The 19122-nt window shown below is 39.0% G+C and overlaps 1 protein-coding gene across 1 annotated transcript; it reads right to left on the minus strand.

Annotated features, from left to right (window-relative positions):
* Nucleotides 1–619: 619 nt before the first annotated feature.
* On the minus strand, nucleotides 620–7334 carry LOC135480276 (solute carrier family 35 member B1-like). Its single transcript, XM_064760078.1, has 7 exons — nucleotides 7181–7334; nucleotides 6438–6541; nucleotides 5507–5634; nucleotides 4824–5012; nucleotides 4293–4419; nucleotides 3397–3503; nucleotides 620–2582 (listed from the first exon to the last, which is right to left on the minus strand). The coding sequence occupies exons 1-7, from the start codon at nucleotides 7267–7269 to the stop codon at nucleotides 2382–2384; spliced, it is 945 nt and encodes a 314-aa protein (XP_064616148.1). The 5' UTR covers nucleotides 7270–7334; the 3' UTR covers nucleotides 620–2381.
* Between the last annotated feature and the right edge of the window lie 11788 nt (nucleotides 7335–19122).

Here is a 19122-nt window from a genome sequence, read left to right on the forward strand (position 1 = left end):
ATACTCAGCAGCAGCAGAAAGGATTTCTCTCATATCCAGGTTACAGAAGCATGGCATTAACTGAACTGCTAAATCCAGTCTCCAGTTAGAGAATCTGTGACAACTGTCAGTTTCATTTTTAGGACTTAACAGACAAGTTCGTATCCCAGACTTTGCCTTTCCGTATTTGATAATCTGTGCAAGACTTACGCTGTATTGACTTGATGGGTGTGTAATGCCACACTCGGGAATGTTTCACTAGTTGAACAATTGTGAGGGTTATGGATAGATTAAACCCAAGGAAACCACCGACTTCTGCTATGTGCTGATGTAAAGCTACAGCCGAAGCAGTGAGAGCTGAAGTTGAACGCGGAACCTCGGTGGTGAAGGGCCTGATAGTGCCATCAGAGCTAGCATGGTTCCAGTCTATACATGGGGCCAGAATCAGGACTAACTGGCCTGCCTACAGTACACTGTAGGGTGGGTGTCATGTCCTGGTGCCTTTGGCAAGGTATTCCAGCGAAGCAGCACGGCAGCATTGACCTCTATACATGTCATCAGATTGATCACCCTGCTCCAAAGGAGAACTTTAATTTACATGTTCTGGTAAATATTCTTTAATCTAATCCTGTTTGTCAGTTATGTATGGAATGGCCGAAAGGTGAAGGAGAGTTGACATGAGACTTAATTCCTACAAACAGAATTCTAGCACCCTTCATACAGAAGGGAAAATGATGTCAAGATAATCCAGGTGCATGAAAGGAATAACAAACAAATGGAAGCACGATTCAGGTGTTTCTTATTTAAAATAGCATGTCCTCATTATACATAATCCACCATACCTGTATCTTCATTAAATATACACAGCAGATATGAATGATTTACCTGAACATATTTTACCAGTCTTGGTAACATGTAACAGTTGTCATTTTTCCTTGATCACCCGTTTTAATGTACAAAGCATTTTGACAATTTAGCAAGGATTATCAGTTATAAGATAATTTAACATCAACATGCTCTGGAGAAATCTGTTTCCAGAGAAACAAATTAACACCTGATGAATCTTTTACTCTTAACAGACCAAGTTTAGTTTCCTGGAACCAGTGGGTAACTTATTGGATAATGTTACTTTGATAGGCTATGTCTTTTTGTAACCTACATTTATGCTGGAATAGTCAAATCTTTCATCGTCGTCATATGACTGAAAAATTGTTGAGTACGACGTTAAACCCCAAGCACTCACTCACTCACTCAAATCTTTCAATTAAACAGATGTCAACATATATGTCTAATATAGATAGCGCATATATTACCAGATGTAACACTTAGCCAGACTTAAGTGTCCCAAGTTGTGGGAATGGCCAATACTTGGTCACACTATTCTAAGTAACCTGCCAACATATAAAGATGTCATCATCCGCAATAAGTGAAAGTCTGAGTACTGCAGGCTGGGAATAAAGGCGTGAGCATAGCTTGTCTGATGCCTTCATAGACACATACAGGTAACATTAAAACTCAGTTTTCATATTAACAATACCTGCTTGCTAGTGCAAACTTGGGGGCCTCCGTGGCTCACTTGGTTAGTGCGCTAGCATAGCCTAATGACCCAGGAGCCTCTCACCAATGCAGTCGCTGTGGGTTCAAGTCCAGCTCATGCTGGCTTCTTCACCAGCCGAACATGGGAAAGCCTGTCAGCAACCTGCGGATGGTTGTAGGTTTCCCCTGGGCTCTGTCTAGTTTCCTCCCACCATAATGCTGGCCGCCTTCGCATAGGTGAAATATTCTTGAGTACAGTGTAAAACACCAAACAAATAAATAAAGAAAATAGTACAAAACTGTTACAATAAAAAGAAGAAAGAAAAACAAGAAAACTGACTGACCTACATGTACATGGTCAAGAACAAAACCCAGAACCCCAAAAAAATATTCTGCACCTGATTATCTGGCCATGCTTCCACAGGTTTTACCTGTAGGTCCTTAACAGTGCCACGACTGCAATTGGTTCATCAGCAATATAAAGCAATAGAACCGGTAAAAGATACAAGAAGAAAATGGTCCCATTTCAACGTCCTTCACACAGTCTTGCCAAAAATACAATTTAATATTTGATCATGGGCTTAGACTTCAAACTACAGTTCTGGAACTATCAACCACCATTAAATGCTGTTCATCCTGGGATGGCAGTCGACAGTGAAAGCATTTCTGATTCTTGTTATGCCAGGTGACCTATTAAAAATAGGTACCAGTTAAATCCAAATGCTGTCATAAAAAACTTGTTTCACTATGTTACCCCCCACTGTGTATTTTTGCTCTAACAATAAAGCTGCAGACACAATATAAACACAGAACACTCATGCTGAGATTGCCACTGAGAAGGGCAGAAAACTAAGCCTCTGTTATCATCATTTGTTCTTTTTCTCCTTGCCATACACGCTATCTAGTGAGAGTCCAGAGAAGACAAGGACCGTGCCCAGCCACTGGCGACTGGACATGGGATGCTGGAAGATGATCACTGAGCCAAGAATTGTGAAGAATTTCCGTGTTGTTGTGATGATGGAACAGGTTAGTGGTCCGAATGTTGTCACAGTGTAAAAGATAAAAGTCTGCCAAGAGAAAACAGTAAGAAAAGAATTTGCGAGTTACAGTAAACATATATGTATGTATAAGTCAAAAACATAAAAATAACTGTGCCCCTAAAAAAAAATATCAAATTACAAGGATCTGCTAGAGCTTTGAGAGAGGAAAAACTTTTCAACTTCCTGTCACTTGTCAATCACTAGGGCACATGAGGTGGTGGTTCAAACCAGGTCTTGGAAAAGGAATTTGTATTTCCCAGCTCTCACCTTCTGGACAACATGCGGTCAGCGAGGCGCATGTTGCAGTTCAGGGTATAGCCTTCAACAAAGGCCACTTGTCCTTTACCAATACGGTAAACTGTATGTCACACATGGGAAAGTTTGTCAGTAACTTGCCAAAGGACAGTGGTTTACCACAAGCAATCAGGTTACCTCCACCTACATGTACAAAACTGACTGTCATTGTACAACTGAAAACTTCTTAAATATGGCGTTCTTAGACAACAATCAAATAATTAAATGAATAGAGAGATACAGATGTGCAACCTCTTGACACTATTTTGGTACATAACGTGTCATATTTGTTTGGACACTTCTGTGTGAGAAGCACTTAAAAGAAGTTAATCTCACGTAAAACAAAGATGACAAAGCCCAAGCAGTAAGCCAATGGCTTTGGAATCAAAAACTTTGAAAAGGTGTTTCAGTTTCAGAAGCCAATTTAATGCAAACATTTGTCCAACAATTCAGGGGCGAGTTTCTCAATACAACATGTAGAAGCCCCCAGCACTGGCCTTTGTCTGCATTTGTCATAACTGTACATGTACTGGTGTATAGGACTTACCTGGCCCAATGCACTTGCTAAACTAAATGATATCATGTTGAATAAAACGAATGGATATTTCTGAGCAAACAGTAAGAAAGCCATTCCTTCCCCTGTTACAACCAGTCCTAGGAGAAAACAAAGAGAGTATAAGGGGTCATTTTACTTCTCAATATGGTTACATCAGTGGTGTAGTATATACATATTCAGGTGAATGGTGCAAAGTGATGATTTCATTGTACCAACAGTGGAACCCTGAAGTCAGCTGTTATATTGGCTGTGTGGTTATTCTGAACACAAACAAATTGTTATGGCCTTAAGCAACAGAACCAGCTTATTCCAACCTCAAAACTCTCACCATAATAGTAGGGAAAGTGTCTGTCTGTAATATGTGTACTTAAATCATTCTCATGTGTACTTCACCATTACTTTATAAATAATTAAATCACACCATAATAGCAGGGAAAGTGTCTGTCTGTAATGTGTACTTCAATCATTCTCATGTGTACTTCACCATTACTTTATAAATAATTAAATCATGCCATTATTCATGATGTTTTAACATCTTTCTGAATTCGATTATACTCTTGATGCAACCCTTTATGGTATAAACCAATTCATTTTTTTTTTCAATTAGTGTTAATTCTAAGTTGTATTTAAAAATATGTTTATGTGTTTGAATAAATAAGAAAGAACTGAAATATCTCATAAGAAGTTGCTCAGACATGTTACTCAGAGATACCCGCCAATCCGTTGCTGTGAGAGAAGCATTACAAATAACAGTGGTTATACCTTTATAGCAGTGTTTTGTTTTATCCTTATTTAACATACATGTACAATAGTTTTACTTTGGGGTCTGTAATCAGCTACAGGCATTAAAGATGCCCACCTTCACAAAAGTCACCAATCACTCTTACCTATTGCTAACCACAATAAGGACCATAAGTTAACATTGAACATCATGTGGTTGGCACCAGTTTGGTGATCTCCTCTCATGCGGTCTTGTGTAGCACCGGTAACACCATCCAGAGTCAGGGAAAGTAACTGAAATAAGATCAGAGAAACAAGATCAGACACCCAAGCACCTGCTCCATCATCCAGATTCAGGGAGAGTAACAAACAAAATCAGAGACAGAAGCACGTGGTTCACCATCCAGAGTCATGGAGAATAACTGAAACAAGATCAAAGATACAAGCACCTGTTACACCATCCAGGGTCAACCTGATATGTTAACATTTATGAATTGGCATGAGAAATACAACTAACTATAGTCAGGTAAAAGAGATACTGATAACACTCAACCACACATTGCTGGGCATACATCACAAAGTTCAGAAAAAAAAGACAAAGACTTGTAATGAGTATTGTTTAAAATCTGTGAAACGCTATAAATGTCAGCAGTCAGTTATGGAGACTACAGTTTATACAGTACAGTTTATGAGCTTACCAATAGAAACTCTCCAATTCCTACAACATGCTCTGCTGCTTTAGCATCCTTTTTGTCCTTGTACATAAACAATGCCACCCCCATGACAATCATCAGGACACAGAAGTACTTTGCCACTGGGTATCTCTTCCTAGCTAGCAGTACCCCAAGTATCATGACAGGGATTGGCTTCACAGACTTCCCCAACACCTGAAGAAATGACAATCAATAGCAACACTACATGTATTTACTGCAGTTATTTTTTGAATGCTGTTTTGGGCCTAACTCAAGAATATTTCACATGTATGGCATCGGGTAGCATTATGGAGCGAAGGAACCAAGCAGAGCCCAGGGGAAACCCACGACCATCTGCAGGTTACTGGCGGAACTTCCCACTTACGACCGGAATGGAAGCCAGCATGAGCTGGACTTCAACTCACAGCGGCCAGACTGGTGAGAGACTCCTGGGTCTTTTTCATGTTCACATACAAAGCATTATGATTTAACATGAATAAACATTTAAATCTTGCAAATGTTAGATAAGGCTTTCCCAAAAATTAAATTCAACTGAGGACAAGCTTCTGTCGTGAACTGAATTCCACAGGAAACAATGAGAGGAAGATTAGATCACCTATCAATTAATATGCAGATATTAATGAATCTGTTAATTAATATGCATAGTAGTGAACACATGATAGACTAACCTGAGTAGGATAGCTGACATGCTGGAGAGAATGGTTGCTGGCTAACATAGCCCCCAGATAGGACAGGGAACATAGTGTGTACAGGCTGGTCGGAGTTTTGTCTGCAGGACTGCTTCTGTATGTTAAGACTGAATGATACAAAAATGGCCATGAATAACAACACAATATCAACATTATCAGAAAAAATAAATAAAACATAAATCAAACTGCATGCTGGCATATCAGTAAGTTGTCCAGAGTATTTAATTTATCCGACTGATGCTTAATGCCACAGGTGCAACTTAAGTACAGGTGTGTGATACTAGTTAGTTTTATGAGTGGAAGAAACCTCAGTCCTTAAGGGTGTGGAGAAAAAACACTGACATTTGGCAAGGTACCGACAAACTTTCCTGCCTGTGACACACAATAATGGTGGATAGCAAACACAAATGGTCTCACTCGAGCAATCAATTTCAGCTTATTTGACACCAAGGCCCCTTGAACACTGAGGTTTAATTTGGTTGATTGGCTCCTGTTACCTCTGACCAACACTATTCCCATATCATGAATATAAGTATAAACACCAATTTCCAAATCAACTAGCGTAACTGAACTTACAACTCTCGCATTGGTGAGAGGATCATTGTACTGCCCTAAAATGCTAATCACTAGGCCACAGAGGCCTCTGGAAGCCTAATAAAGCAAGGTGTGCAACAGGTCCTAACCTAAGCCTATTTATCACCCAGAAGTAAAGTACATGATCTATCCAATATTTTTTAACATTTAATGTTCTTTTTTTTTCTTCAATAGCTTAATATGGAACCTTGTCTAATGCACATACTTTCTTTGACACACCTGACCTATGCCACTGTGGAGTCAAGATCTACTCTTGGTCTACACCTAAGGAATTCACACAAACAAACAGACACATACATTAGAAATTTCAACTTACTCAGCTTTGAGAATAAAGCATTGACAATACACTGCACAAACACTAAGGCCAGGGTAAAGGTGAACTTGTCTTTTTTCTCCCCATCCACGTATGTCCCTTTGGTGCTGTGAGCAAAAACAATTCAATTTCTGACTACCTGAAGAAGCTATGAACATCATGGCATTTGCAGCACGCCTACTGTTAAAAAGCAAAACAACAAAACCACAGTATACATATTCCTATCAAAACATGAATATCGAGTGTATTTGTAAAACCAAATACCAGTAGTTGTAATGTCTGTCATTCTCATTTCTAGTCCCTACCATGTGACTACTACCTGCAGCTGAGTAGGTCTAGATGTTGGCGTGATGGTATGGCACTATTGAAATGAATAAATGAACTTGGAGACATTGATCTTGGACAGCAATAATTTAACAAAATATGTAAAAATCTTCAACTATCGTGTGTACCTAGATTTATTCCCGATACTGGTAACATAACATGTGTATGTCGTATGCACGATTTGATACACGTAATCATTCTTTCTCTCTACCAGTTTGTAAACTCGATAAATCCATTGATGTACCTCATACATGTAGATGCGATTGACCGATCACTGTGGCCCATGCAGGAAAACATGTATTTAAGACGTTTAATTCAAAATATTTCAAAGCGGATCGATATCGAAGAACAAATGATAAAGTAATAATGAAAACGTCCGTAAACAAAACCAGCTGTCTGTCACAGTCAGTGTCAAAACTTACATTTTCTCTTGCAGTATGCCATAGTAAAAATAGCAGACAAATATTCCTACGAAGCAGACGAAGAGTTTCTGTTTGGTTTGTGCCACCATTTCGCGCTTTTCGGACACATATATGACTGAATGTGCCTCACTTGCCGGCACGTTATCAGTGGAACTCTTCCCATGGACTTCGGTCATACCAATCACCCACGAGTACGTGTACACAAAGCCTCACTTCCGGTCACCGCACACTAGATCACTCTTCAATCTGATTGGCTGAAATAAATAGCGTCGGGAAATCCCCTGTAGTACATTTTTTTGACTTTATGTTCCGTTTATCTTTTATTACTATTTCTAATTTAAAGGTTTACTCTTTAACATTTCATTCCCGTCAAAAAATGTATTATAGTTCTTTTGGTAATATGCACAGAGCAATGTTGTGTCAGTCACCAGAGTCAAACAGTGCATACAGCAGTATGGGAATGGAAATAAATGGAATAAAATCTCCATGAGAGAGACCTGTGACCGTTTAAGTTAAATGTAATAGATTGCTTTAAGGGTACATGCTCCTACATGTACCTATATTGGCCTATTGGCCCATGCATGTGTTATCAATTCAGCCATTGTAGGCCCTATAATGCATATGATATGGTGATGTGCTAATTATAAGTTATATATTACACTGTCGTATGATAAATGCCCAAACCAGGCACACATATATATTTGCCGCCCACAAACAACGGACTATGTATGCCCCTCATCGTGACAACAATATATTTGTTTATTTATTTATTTATTTATTTATTTATATGATTGGTGTTCTTAAACGAAAGTTCTTAAAATAAAAACATATGAATGAAAAGCAACACAATTTTAAATAAGGCTAATGGCTTAGGTTTAACAAATAATGTCTGTGATATTGACCTCTATAACTACACGCAGGCCTGCGTGTAGTTTTATTTCACACTGATGTGGAACAGTTAGCTCCTGTATTACAATATTTCCGTTTATCTCCAGTGAAAGTTAACAATTAGCCTATCATGTAACTATATATATGAAAAATATATTCTGAAAAGTGTGCCTTAGACCATATATATAAACCGTAAATATGTTTAAAAAAAATTCTTTTGACATATCTGCAAAAGAAATTAAGATATATACAATTGATCGGCACATAGGCCTGTATATGTATATTATTAGAGAATAATTACACAAATGGCTTTCCATGCTTCAATGGCGGATTTACAAATGACTTTCTGTCCATGGATAGGCCTATAGATGAAGATGATTGGGTGAAGCATGCATGCGTCAGAAGAAGTAGCCAGACGCGCTCAGATTACACTTGGGCTACAATTTAGAGCAAATTACAAATTTTTAGCTCTCATAAATTTCGATTTATACAGGCGATTGAGACTACGTACGTAAATTAAAAATTCTAACATTTTTTGTACTATATCTCAAACAAGTATGGACAAGTATGGACAAGTATAGACAAGTATAGACAAGTATAGACAAAAAACAAAAACAGACTCGGAATCACTATATACATTGGAAATATATACATTGGAATATATCAAAAGTATCAAAATCCAAAACTTTTTATGGTGTCACATATATTAAACCAATGGCGAGCTTCTTACTTTCAACGGATTTGACTGTCTTCTTCAAACTTCATACCATTTGTGTGTGCTCTATAGATGCGTATGAAATTAGAAGAATCATCCGCCCATTGGTTCTTGTGAAGATTTTGTTAAAATGTTTTGCGTGAAATCCAGTTTGTCCACTAAAGTATAAGATCTGGAAGAACAAATTTCACACCGTAAAAGATAATATCCTCGAGAATATTTGTTTTTCGCTAGACGAAATGTATATAATTCAGAAGTTTCCACTCCTCCCGCATAACGGTCTGCATTCACACGTTATATAGCGCGTTTATACTTTGCTTGACATGATGCAATGACAAGCCTGCTGGCGTATTCTTGCGACAATCGTCAAGAAAGGCCTATATTGGTATACGTGTTTTGTGACGTCATTTTCCACTGAGAGGTCTGTGTGTAGAATACGACATCACTGTAGGCCAACGTCATTAAGGCGTCGTAAACGCGTAAAATGGTGGACTACACGTCGACGGATACTGAATTCTAAACATTAACAATCGTCCTGTACTCCCTTTCTGAGTCTGAGCATGTCGCTTGGGTGAGTTTTTGAACTAAGGTATAATGTTTATATAAACAGAAGTATATGTGATTCAGTCTTGCTTTGTATATCAGCCCGCTTTAATAGCCCTGAACTATTGGCTAGGCCTACATTATAAAGCACAATGTTGTCGCCTGCACATATACACACATATATACATTTCGTGCACGTTCTGTGGTTGCCTGGCATAGTTACACGCGTACATCATGAAAAAATGAAGATGAGAGCAGTGTTGTTTAGTAAAGAAATATGTATCGTACAAAGGTTAGGCTATTCTGTTTTAAAAAGTCCAATTAACATGAGTTCAGTCAATTTATGGTAGGCTTAGCCTACATACAATTCACCTAGGCTGCAGGCCTTATAGATTTGCTATATAAACCATGCTACTTAACAAATAAGCCATGACGTGGATCTCGGCCTATATAGCATGCTGATATTTTATAAATCAAAGGGCCTTCCTAGGCCTACAGTATTTTCTATACAGTAACATGATCTCAATAGAAGATACTACTAATAAGTTTCATTCCATGTTTCATAACATGCGATTGAACTGTTTTGGAATGTTCAACCACAGTTGTATATAGGTACTGTATACTGTATGAGCGAAATAGGCTATATTAACTAGGCTATGTTATTATATATATATACATCCCTTGCAAAATGCGATGCATGTTTGCAGTGATTGGAACTTTTTGTTTCCACGTTACATGTACAGGTAATGGCATTCAAAACCTACATTCTTGCTGCTTTATTGTTCTTCAGGTAGCCTACAGTTATGATAACCCAACAACGGACAGCACAAGCCTAGTAAATGGATCATGGACACTTATATACTTTTCTTGTTGATGTTCGCAGAGAGCATGTATATGTATCATTCCGAACCAGAGATCATTGCCCAGAACCGTGAGTCTTTAATACCGAATACGTGTAAAAATAGCACAGATTTCACGGCTGGAAATCAGTACGTTTTTAGAGTCAGTGACTTAATTGAGTCATGCAGCAATCCGTATCTACCATCTACAGACCACGCAAATGGTCATTATATAGGTCTTTTCATAACTCTAAAGTTGCTGGTTCGAATCCCGGATATGTTTAAGCCAATATGTAACACTAGAATCTCTCCTATACATCCAGAAAGTTGAAATTATAAATAGATTTCCTGAATATCACAATCTGCATTTGCGGTGCTATCAACGTGCACTGCATATGCATAGCCTGTTAAACACACAAATCAGAAGCTGTATACGCTTTCCTTGTCCTATATGCTAATAACACGCATGTATCGTCGTGCGTGTGTCGCGGTTAAGTTCATCTTAAAGCCTACGGAAGGCTTGTGCACGTGGACCTCTATTTCATAGTGATATATAATTATAATTTCGCCAGTCCGAGGCGATGTACAAGATAAGAAGGAAAATTTAAGAAAAAGCTGATTCAATGTTATTTAAGTCTCAGTGCACCTTACAAGAATTATTAGCAGCTATATGTTCGGGCGATTTTATCCACAGAACACAGCTAGCCTAACAATTCAGGAATATTAACTTGATACCTGAAATTTACTGAAAAGCGGAATCCTCAAGTGGTTCTGCTGAGATAAGCACGTCGCCGCTTCAGTTAGATCCTCTCGTCCTAGTAGCTGTAGGCTATATGCTCAAACCCAGCTTCATGCTGTTTATGAACAGCTGTTTATCAACTACATGACATGAACGAGTCTATGGAAGGAGCAGTAAAGGTTTATAAATGAGTGGCTGTACATAAAGGTGAGCCAGTTTTACAATACCTGAGAATGGAAATCAATGCCTTGATACCCGTTGGCGTTAAGGTGTTTGCTCGTGTACCATCTGCTGCAAGTGTTGCTGTTAAAAATGGGGAAAATGTAAAATGTTTCTTGTGTCCGATTGGTTGTTTGATATATTACAGTTTGTGGGACGTGGTACAGAGAAAACAGCATCTACTTTATATTCGCCGCGTATGTATACACGCATATGTACGCATATGAGGATACAGATCGCGTTTATATTTATGTTCAACCTCTCACCATAATGCTGGCCGCCGATGTATATAGTGAAATATTCTTGAGTACGGCGTAAAAACATAAATAAATAAATAATTTTTCTTTTCGTGAAATGTGAAATGTAAAAATATTGCGAAGCAAGCATAGTACATCAAAAAGTCATCTGGCATATAGAAACTGCTTTAAAATATTGTTGGGATTTTAATACGTTAGTGTCGGTTTATGTGCGAGACATATGGCTGATATCTAGTCCTTTTTTGCCCTGCGAAAGTGGCTTTCAACCGGTTTGACGTCCCTTGCTTGAACGGCAAGTAGGAGCATTTAATCCGGTTTGCTTGCCCCAGTTAGCGATGTAGATTTAAGCCAGTTTCAGGGCTTGAGCGGGTTTATCAGTGCCATATGAACGGTAACTGGATTAAATGTTCGGGCGCGTGGAGGTCAGGATGACGTCGTAATTACTAAACCGGCTTAACTGTGACCATGTGAACGGGCAAATCCCTGATCTGGCTGAAAACCGGCTTGGCCATATGGTCGTGTGAACGCACGCATTTTGACAACTGGCTTCGATCTAAACCAGTTCAAATTTGATTCGGTTTAAATTTTGGCCATGTGAACGGGGTATTGTGTCAATGTATCATTATCCATAGTGCAAAGGGTTGGTATTTTGTCACCGAGTATCGAGATATGATGTTAATTTTTTTAATGCAGACTACTCAATTTAACCCGTTCCTTTACCAAAAACTAAGCTTTGTGAAGAAGTTTCAAATTTTGATTTAAGTAAGAAATGGCTTGGTGGAAGCTATTCCAATTGGAGATTAAAAGACTAGCTACATAGACTGTCCAAACGATAGCAGAACGCAACGTTTTGCTCTGTGACGTTGCTGTGCGTATGTACTCCATATATGTTTTATGAGCACACATACACCGATAATTGTGACGTAATAAATCAAAGAATAAATGAGTTCACAACTTTGGACCGTCTTGATACATGCGGAAAGGAGTTTGCGAGCTCCCCATTCCCACACGCTAAGAGTAATTATGACGTCATGACTTTACCACTGAATTCATATTAGAAGAGCTCAAAGTGTAAGTAGTGATGATTGTCTGACGTCATAGATTTTGTGACGTTTTTCTGACGTGCCAACATTGTCATTTCCATGGCAAGATGTGACGCCAACCCGCCTCAGGAACTTGATCAGGTTTCACCCTCAGTTGATTCATATTTCATATATGATGTGCGTGATCCCCTAAAATTATCCTGATAGTAATGTGGAATGTCAGGTGTTCACCTTCAGATTTTGTTGGTCATCATTAGACTTAATAGGTTTATACTCTGCCGTTTTTTGAACACCGTTGCTCAAATGTGTATTAAAAGACAGACTGAAGGATAATTTCCACTGCGCCCTGCGCCGTGTAAGGCCTACATGTATCTACCACGTTCAAACTAGGCTAGATCGATATTTTCGAGATCGGGGAGGAAAATTTTTTTCCGAATTTTAATTGTCACCAATCAGCATGGATGACGTTGACCTGTATTAGTGACGCCATTAGGCCAACTTCACGCGACACAGCTGATTATGCAAGTCGAGATGGACAAACTACTAAACATGTAAGATATTCAAGACAATTATAAGGGCAAGAGAGATGCTTATAATGAAAACCCTCATCGTGTGGAATATGGCGGAGGTGAAATGATTAGCGGGAAAAAAAACTTACGTTTCATCTGATATCAAACACTGGTTACCTCAGATGCTTGATGTAGAAAACCATGTGCATGTTTGCACCGTAGTACCGCACATTTCTACTCCCCCCCCCCCACTCCAACCAAAAAAAAAATACATATATTACGTTTTTATTTCTGAAATTCAAAGTCACAGTGGCTGCACTGTGGCTTGTCACAAGAATTGTTCACTGGTTGTATTTATCAAATTATCTGGAGGTCAACTCCTTCCATAATTTAATAACACATACACTCACAACGTGGTTAAATTTGTATAGGGGTGAATGCAACCAACTGGCCAAAAGCCGGTTCTGAATCCGGACAGATTTTCGAGCCCAGTGTGGACGTAGTAGATTTCCAGGATTACCTGTAAGGAGGAATTGAGTGAGGAAATAGGGCCTACTTAGGTCGCAGGTGTGTGTTCTAATCTTAACCTACATTGTTTTTTCGTAGACTAACTAACCTAAGGTTGTATTTAGCTCTGTACTGTCGGGGATTGTCGCGAATATTTAGATCTTTGTAATCATTAGTGGCTTTGTTAAACAAAGCTGGTCGTTCATAAACAAGGTTGATGAGTTTTTCATCGATCGTCTTCGGTCCGAGATGGAGAAGCCTGGCTGTACTTGCAAATGATTGGTTTAAAATGACACAAAATGATGCGGTGCCGTTCCGGAGCCGCGTGCCGTACCATGGAAATGGTTATACCTAACAAGTACAGTTCTGTTTCATGATGTTGTGTCGTGCGTCGTGCAGGGTGCGGCGAGGCGTGCAGTGGAAATTGGCCTTCACACTCAGTATCAGTCATCTTGATACAGTGCAAATGGCCAGGTAGTCTGGAGGACCTGTCTTGAACTTCTTTCAACAACTAACCCTTTAACACCTCATGTTTTCGACATCTTCATGTTGCTGCCATGGAGTTATGCCTACAGATGACCTGTGTTGTCGTGGTATTGATGTATTTTCATAACCCTTAAATTACCTGTGTTGCCATGGTATTGGCTGTTTTTAGGCCTATCACCCTTGGATTGCCTGTGTTGTTATGGTATTGGCATGTTTTTAGACCTATCACCCTAAGATTACTTGTATTGCCATGGTATTGGCATGTTTTTTATCACACTCAGATTACCTGTGTTTGTCATGGTATTGGAATGTTTTTAGTCCTATCACTCATAGATTACCTGTGTTGTCACGGTATTGGCAAGCTTTTAGGCCTATCACCTTTAGATTACCTGTGTTGTCATGGTATTGACATGATTTTATCACCCTTGTATTACTTGTGTTGTCGTGGTATTGAAATGACTTCATCACCCTCAGCTTGCCTGTGTTGTCATTGTATTCGTATATTTTTATCACCTTGTCATAATATCGGCATGTTTTATCACCCTCAGATTGCCTGTGTTGTCATGGTATTGTCATGTTTTAGGCCTATAACTCACAGATTGCCTGTGGTGTCATTGTATTGGCATGTTTTTAGGCCTATCAGCCTCAGCTTACCTGTGTTGTCATGGTATTGACATGTTTTTATCACCCTCAGATTACCTGTGTTTTCATGGTATTGGTATGTTTTTAGGCCCATAAGCCTCATATTACCTGTGTTGTCATGGTATTGACATGCTTTTATCACCCTCAGATTACCTACGTTGCCGTGGTATTGGCATGTTTTTAGGCCTATTAGCCGTATATTACCTGTGTGGTTATGGTATTTGCACGTTTTTATCACCCTAAGATTACCTGTGTTGTCATGGTATTGGCATGTTTTTAGGCCTTTCATACTCAGATTATCTGTGTTGTCATAGTATTGGCATGCTTTTATCACCCTCAGATTACCTACGTTGTCATGGTAACGCCATGTGTTTAGGCCAATAACCCACAGATTACCTGTGTTGTCATGGTATTGGCGTATTTTTAGGCCAATCACCTTTAGATTATCTGAGTTGTCATGGCATTGCCATGTTTTTATCAACCTCATATTACCGGTGTTGTCGTGGTATTGACATGATTTCATCACCCTCAAATTCCCTGTGTTGTCATGGTATTGGTATATTTTTATCACCTTGTCATGGTATCGGCATGTTTTATCACCCTCAGATTGTCTGTGTCGTCGTGGTATCTGCATGTTTTAGGCCTATCACCTCAGATTACCTGTGTTGTCAAGGTATTGGCATGGTTTTTATCACCCTCAGATTACCTGTGTTGTCATGGTATTGCCATGTTTTTAGTCTTATCACTCACAGGTTACCTGTGTTGTCATGGTATTGGCATGTTTTTAGGCCTTTTTATCCTCAGATTATCTGTGTTGTCATGGTATTGACATGCTTTTATCACCTTCAGATTACCTGGGTTGTCATGGTATTGGCATGTTTTAGGCCTATCACCCTCAGATTACCTACGTTGTCATGGTATTGCCATGTGTTAAGACCTATAACGCACAGATTACCTGTGTTGTCATGGCATTAGCATGTTTTAGGCCTATCACCTTTAGATTATCTGTGTTATCATGGCATTGACATGTTTTTATCACCCTCAGATTGCCTGTGTTGTCGTGGTATTGGTATATTTTTATCACCTTGTCATAATATCTTCATGTTTTATCACCCTCAGATTGTCTGTGTTGTCATGGTACTGGCATGTTTTGGGCCTATCACCCTCAGATTACCTGTGTTGTCATGGTATTGGCATGTTTTAGGCCTTTCATCCTCAGATTATCTGTGTTATCATGGTATTGGCATGCTTTTATCACCTTCAAATTGTCTGTGTTGTCATGGTATTGGCATGTTTTAGGCGTATCACACACAAATTACCTGTGTTGTCATGGCATTGGCAAGGTATTAGGCTTATCACCCTTAGATTACCTGTGTTGTCATGGTATTGACATGTTTTTATCACCCTCAGATTACCTGTGTTGTTATGGTATTGACATGATTTCATGGTATTGTCATGGTATTGGCATGTTTTGTCAGCCTCAGATTACCTATGTTGTCATGGTATTGCCATCTTTTAGGCATATGCCCCCTTAGATTACCTGTGTTGTCATGGTATTGGTATATTTTTATCACCCTCAGACTACCTGGAGTGTCATGGAATTGGTGTATTTTTATCACCCTCAGAATACCTGTAGTGTCATGGTATTGGTATATTTTTATCACCCTCAGACTACCTGTAGTGTCATGGTATTGGTATATTTTTATCACCCTCAGACTACCTGGAGTGTCATGGTATTGGTATATTTTTATTACCCTCAGACTACCTGGAGTGTCATGGAATTGGTGTATTTTTATCACCCTTAGATTACCTGTGTTGTCATGGTATTGGTATATTTTTATCACCCTCAGACTACCTGGAGTGTCATGGTATTGGTATATTTTTATCACCCTCAGACTACCTGGAGTGTCATGGTATTGGTATATTTTTATTACCCTCAGACTACCTGGAGTGTCATGGAATTGGTGTATTTTTATCACCCTCAGAATACCTGTAGTGTCATGGTATTGGTGTATTTTTATCACCCTCAGACTACCTGTAGTGTCATGGTATTGGTATATTTTTATCACCCTCAGACTACCTGGAGTGTCATGGTATTGGTATATTTTTATTACCCTCAGACTACCTGTAGTGCCATGGTATTGGTATATTTTTATTACCCTCAGACTACCTGGAGTGTCATGGTATTGGTATATTTTTATCACCCTCAGACTACGTGGAGTGTCATGGTATTGGTATATTTTTATTACCCTCAGACTACCTGGAGTGTCATGGTATTGGTATATTTTTATTACCCTCAGACTACCTGGAGTGTCATGGAATTGGTATATTTTTATCACCCTCAGACTACCTGGAGTGTCATGGTATTGGTATATTTTTATCACCCTCAGAATACCTGGAGTGTCATGGTATTGGTATATTTTTATCACCCTCAGAATACCTGGAGTGTCATGGTATTGGTATATTTTTATTACCCTCAGACTACCTGGAGTGTCATGGAATTGGTGTATTTTTATCACCCTCAGACTACCTGTAGTGCCATGGTATTGGTATATTTTTATTACCCTCAGACTACCTGTAGTGTCATGGTATTGGTATATTTTTATCACCCTCAGACTACCTGGAGTGTCATGGTATTGGTATATTTTTATTACCCTCAGACTACCTGGAGTGTCATGGAATTGGTATATTTTTATTACCCTCCGACTACCTGGAGTGTCATGGTATTGGTATATTTTTATTACCCTCAGACTACCTGGAGTGTCATGGAATTGGTATATTTTTATCACCCTCAGAATACCTGTAGTGTCATGGTATTGGTATATTTTTATCACCCTCAGCTTTCCTGATTTATGATGGTATCGGCATGTTTTTATCACCCTCAGATTACTTGGGTTGTCATGGAATCGACATATTAGTGCATAAGGTCTTTCGGTACACACCGTCACATGAGTGTTGGGAGGTATGTGAGAGGAAGGGGTTGCAGACAGTATCTGTAGTAGGAGCGTAAGTATGTAGACAGTACATGTATGCAAACAGTAAGAACAAGAGTTTACTTTTTGTCCGATTTTAACGACCAAAAACATTTTCCTAACAAAAACAAATAAATAAATAACGGTACGGATTGACGACGTTTTATAAAAGTGGACACTAAGCATTTCCTTTGCCTCCCCCGTGCTCTTTAGTACATGAGAAAGCTACATCTAGTACCACCGAAATGTGAGCGAAACAGCAATACATGCAATGTGATGAAAGTCGAGAGTTGTGATCGATCTAATCCTTAAATCTAAATTATTTATTGTTTACAGGAGGTGGTGTGGATGTGGTCAGAACGGGGAGATGATCCCGGCGAGCCCTGACTGTAAATCTCGTTGCTATTTCATTCCACAACACAAGTGTCAGTGTTATGACGGCACTGATGACGAGTATGACGAAGTGGCCTTAAGTCGGGCTATGGACTTCATGGAAGCTTTACCCAAACCAAATAAACTTCCAGGTACATCAACACATACGAGCAAGACTTTATGGAGAATTCAGCATGATCAGGCTACGCATGCGTATACTGTGATCTAGTTCACAGTTCGAAATAAAAACAAGAATTAATGGAGAATTAAGCATGAGCAGTTATCACGAAGCATCTTGTCGATGATCATCATTTCTTTTCTTTTAATTTTAGTCCACAACACTCAAACTTTTACCAATACTGACATATGAGTAAGAATTATTATTTTCTTAAAACAGGTAAAAAATGACATAAAGTTTGTTAAGGGAACGATTTGTATGTTGGCTGAGAAGTTTATTTGACTTCTGTTTATTCTTGCATATGTGCTTAAGTCTGAATTTAAAGCCATTTCAAACAAGATCGTTGTGAATTATATATATAGTATTCTCGTCTCGATTTGTGGGGGAAAGGGCAGAGTAGTACTCATGTATTACTCATAAATTACAAGAAAGCGGTGGCCAAACCGGCTTAAACCCGAACCCGGACCGCCATTGTGTGAGACAATTTACCCCATGTAATCTGTACCTGTATGTTTTCTTACAGGTTACAACTGCCGAGACGTTCTGTTGCTTAACTATTTCTACCAGTTCCCCAAACCTGTCAAGGTTCGACAGAAAGAATGCCACGATCTGTGTGCTAAAGTTCCAAGACACTACAGAGCATTGCTCATGCCGTATGTACATGGTCATTGCCAACTGGCTTTATACCTTCACATCTCGATGTTTTTCCAGAAGACCTGATTACACAGTTATCGCTTTTACACAAACATAACCGTTCTACATGATAAATCTTGTTGTCTGTCACATTATGCACGTTTACAGAAATTCAGCATTGTTTGAGAGGGAAAAAAATAAAACATAAACGACCTGTTAAGGTTTTTTCCAATACTGAAATGGTTAAATAACACTTCACCTATTGACGTAACATGATTTGCTGCCAACATTCCTATACCTGTATTGAAATTGATTTCGTTCGTGACGTTCAGTCCTGCATGATTTCAGGTATAAGTGCGGCTGCGCAAAGAACTTTGATCCAGACAGTGACCCCCTTAGG

Source organism: Liolophura sinensis, chromosome 1 (genome assembly GCF_032854445.1).
Source record: "Liolophura sinensis isolate JHLJ2023 chromosome 1, CUHK_Ljap_v2, whole genome shotgun sequence".
Classification (NCBI taxonomy): domain Eukaryota; kingdom Metazoa; phylum Mollusca; class Polyplacophora; order Chitonida; family Chitonidae; genus Liolophura; species Liolophura sinensis.

Coding starts and splice junctions, on each gene's coding strand:
- LOC135480276 (XM_064760078.1), bottom strand. CDS start 7,269: ATGGTGGCACAAACCAAACAGAAACTCTTCGTCTGCTTCGTAGGAATA. Junction 4,420..4,823: donor GAATTGGAGAGTTTCTATTG/GTAAGCTCATAA, acceptor ATCTTATTTCAG/TTACTTTCCCTGACTCTGGA. Junction 2,583..3,396: donor TAGCAAGTGCATTGGGCCAG/GTAAGTCCTATA, acceptor TTCTCTTGGCAG/ACTTTTATCTTTTACACTGT.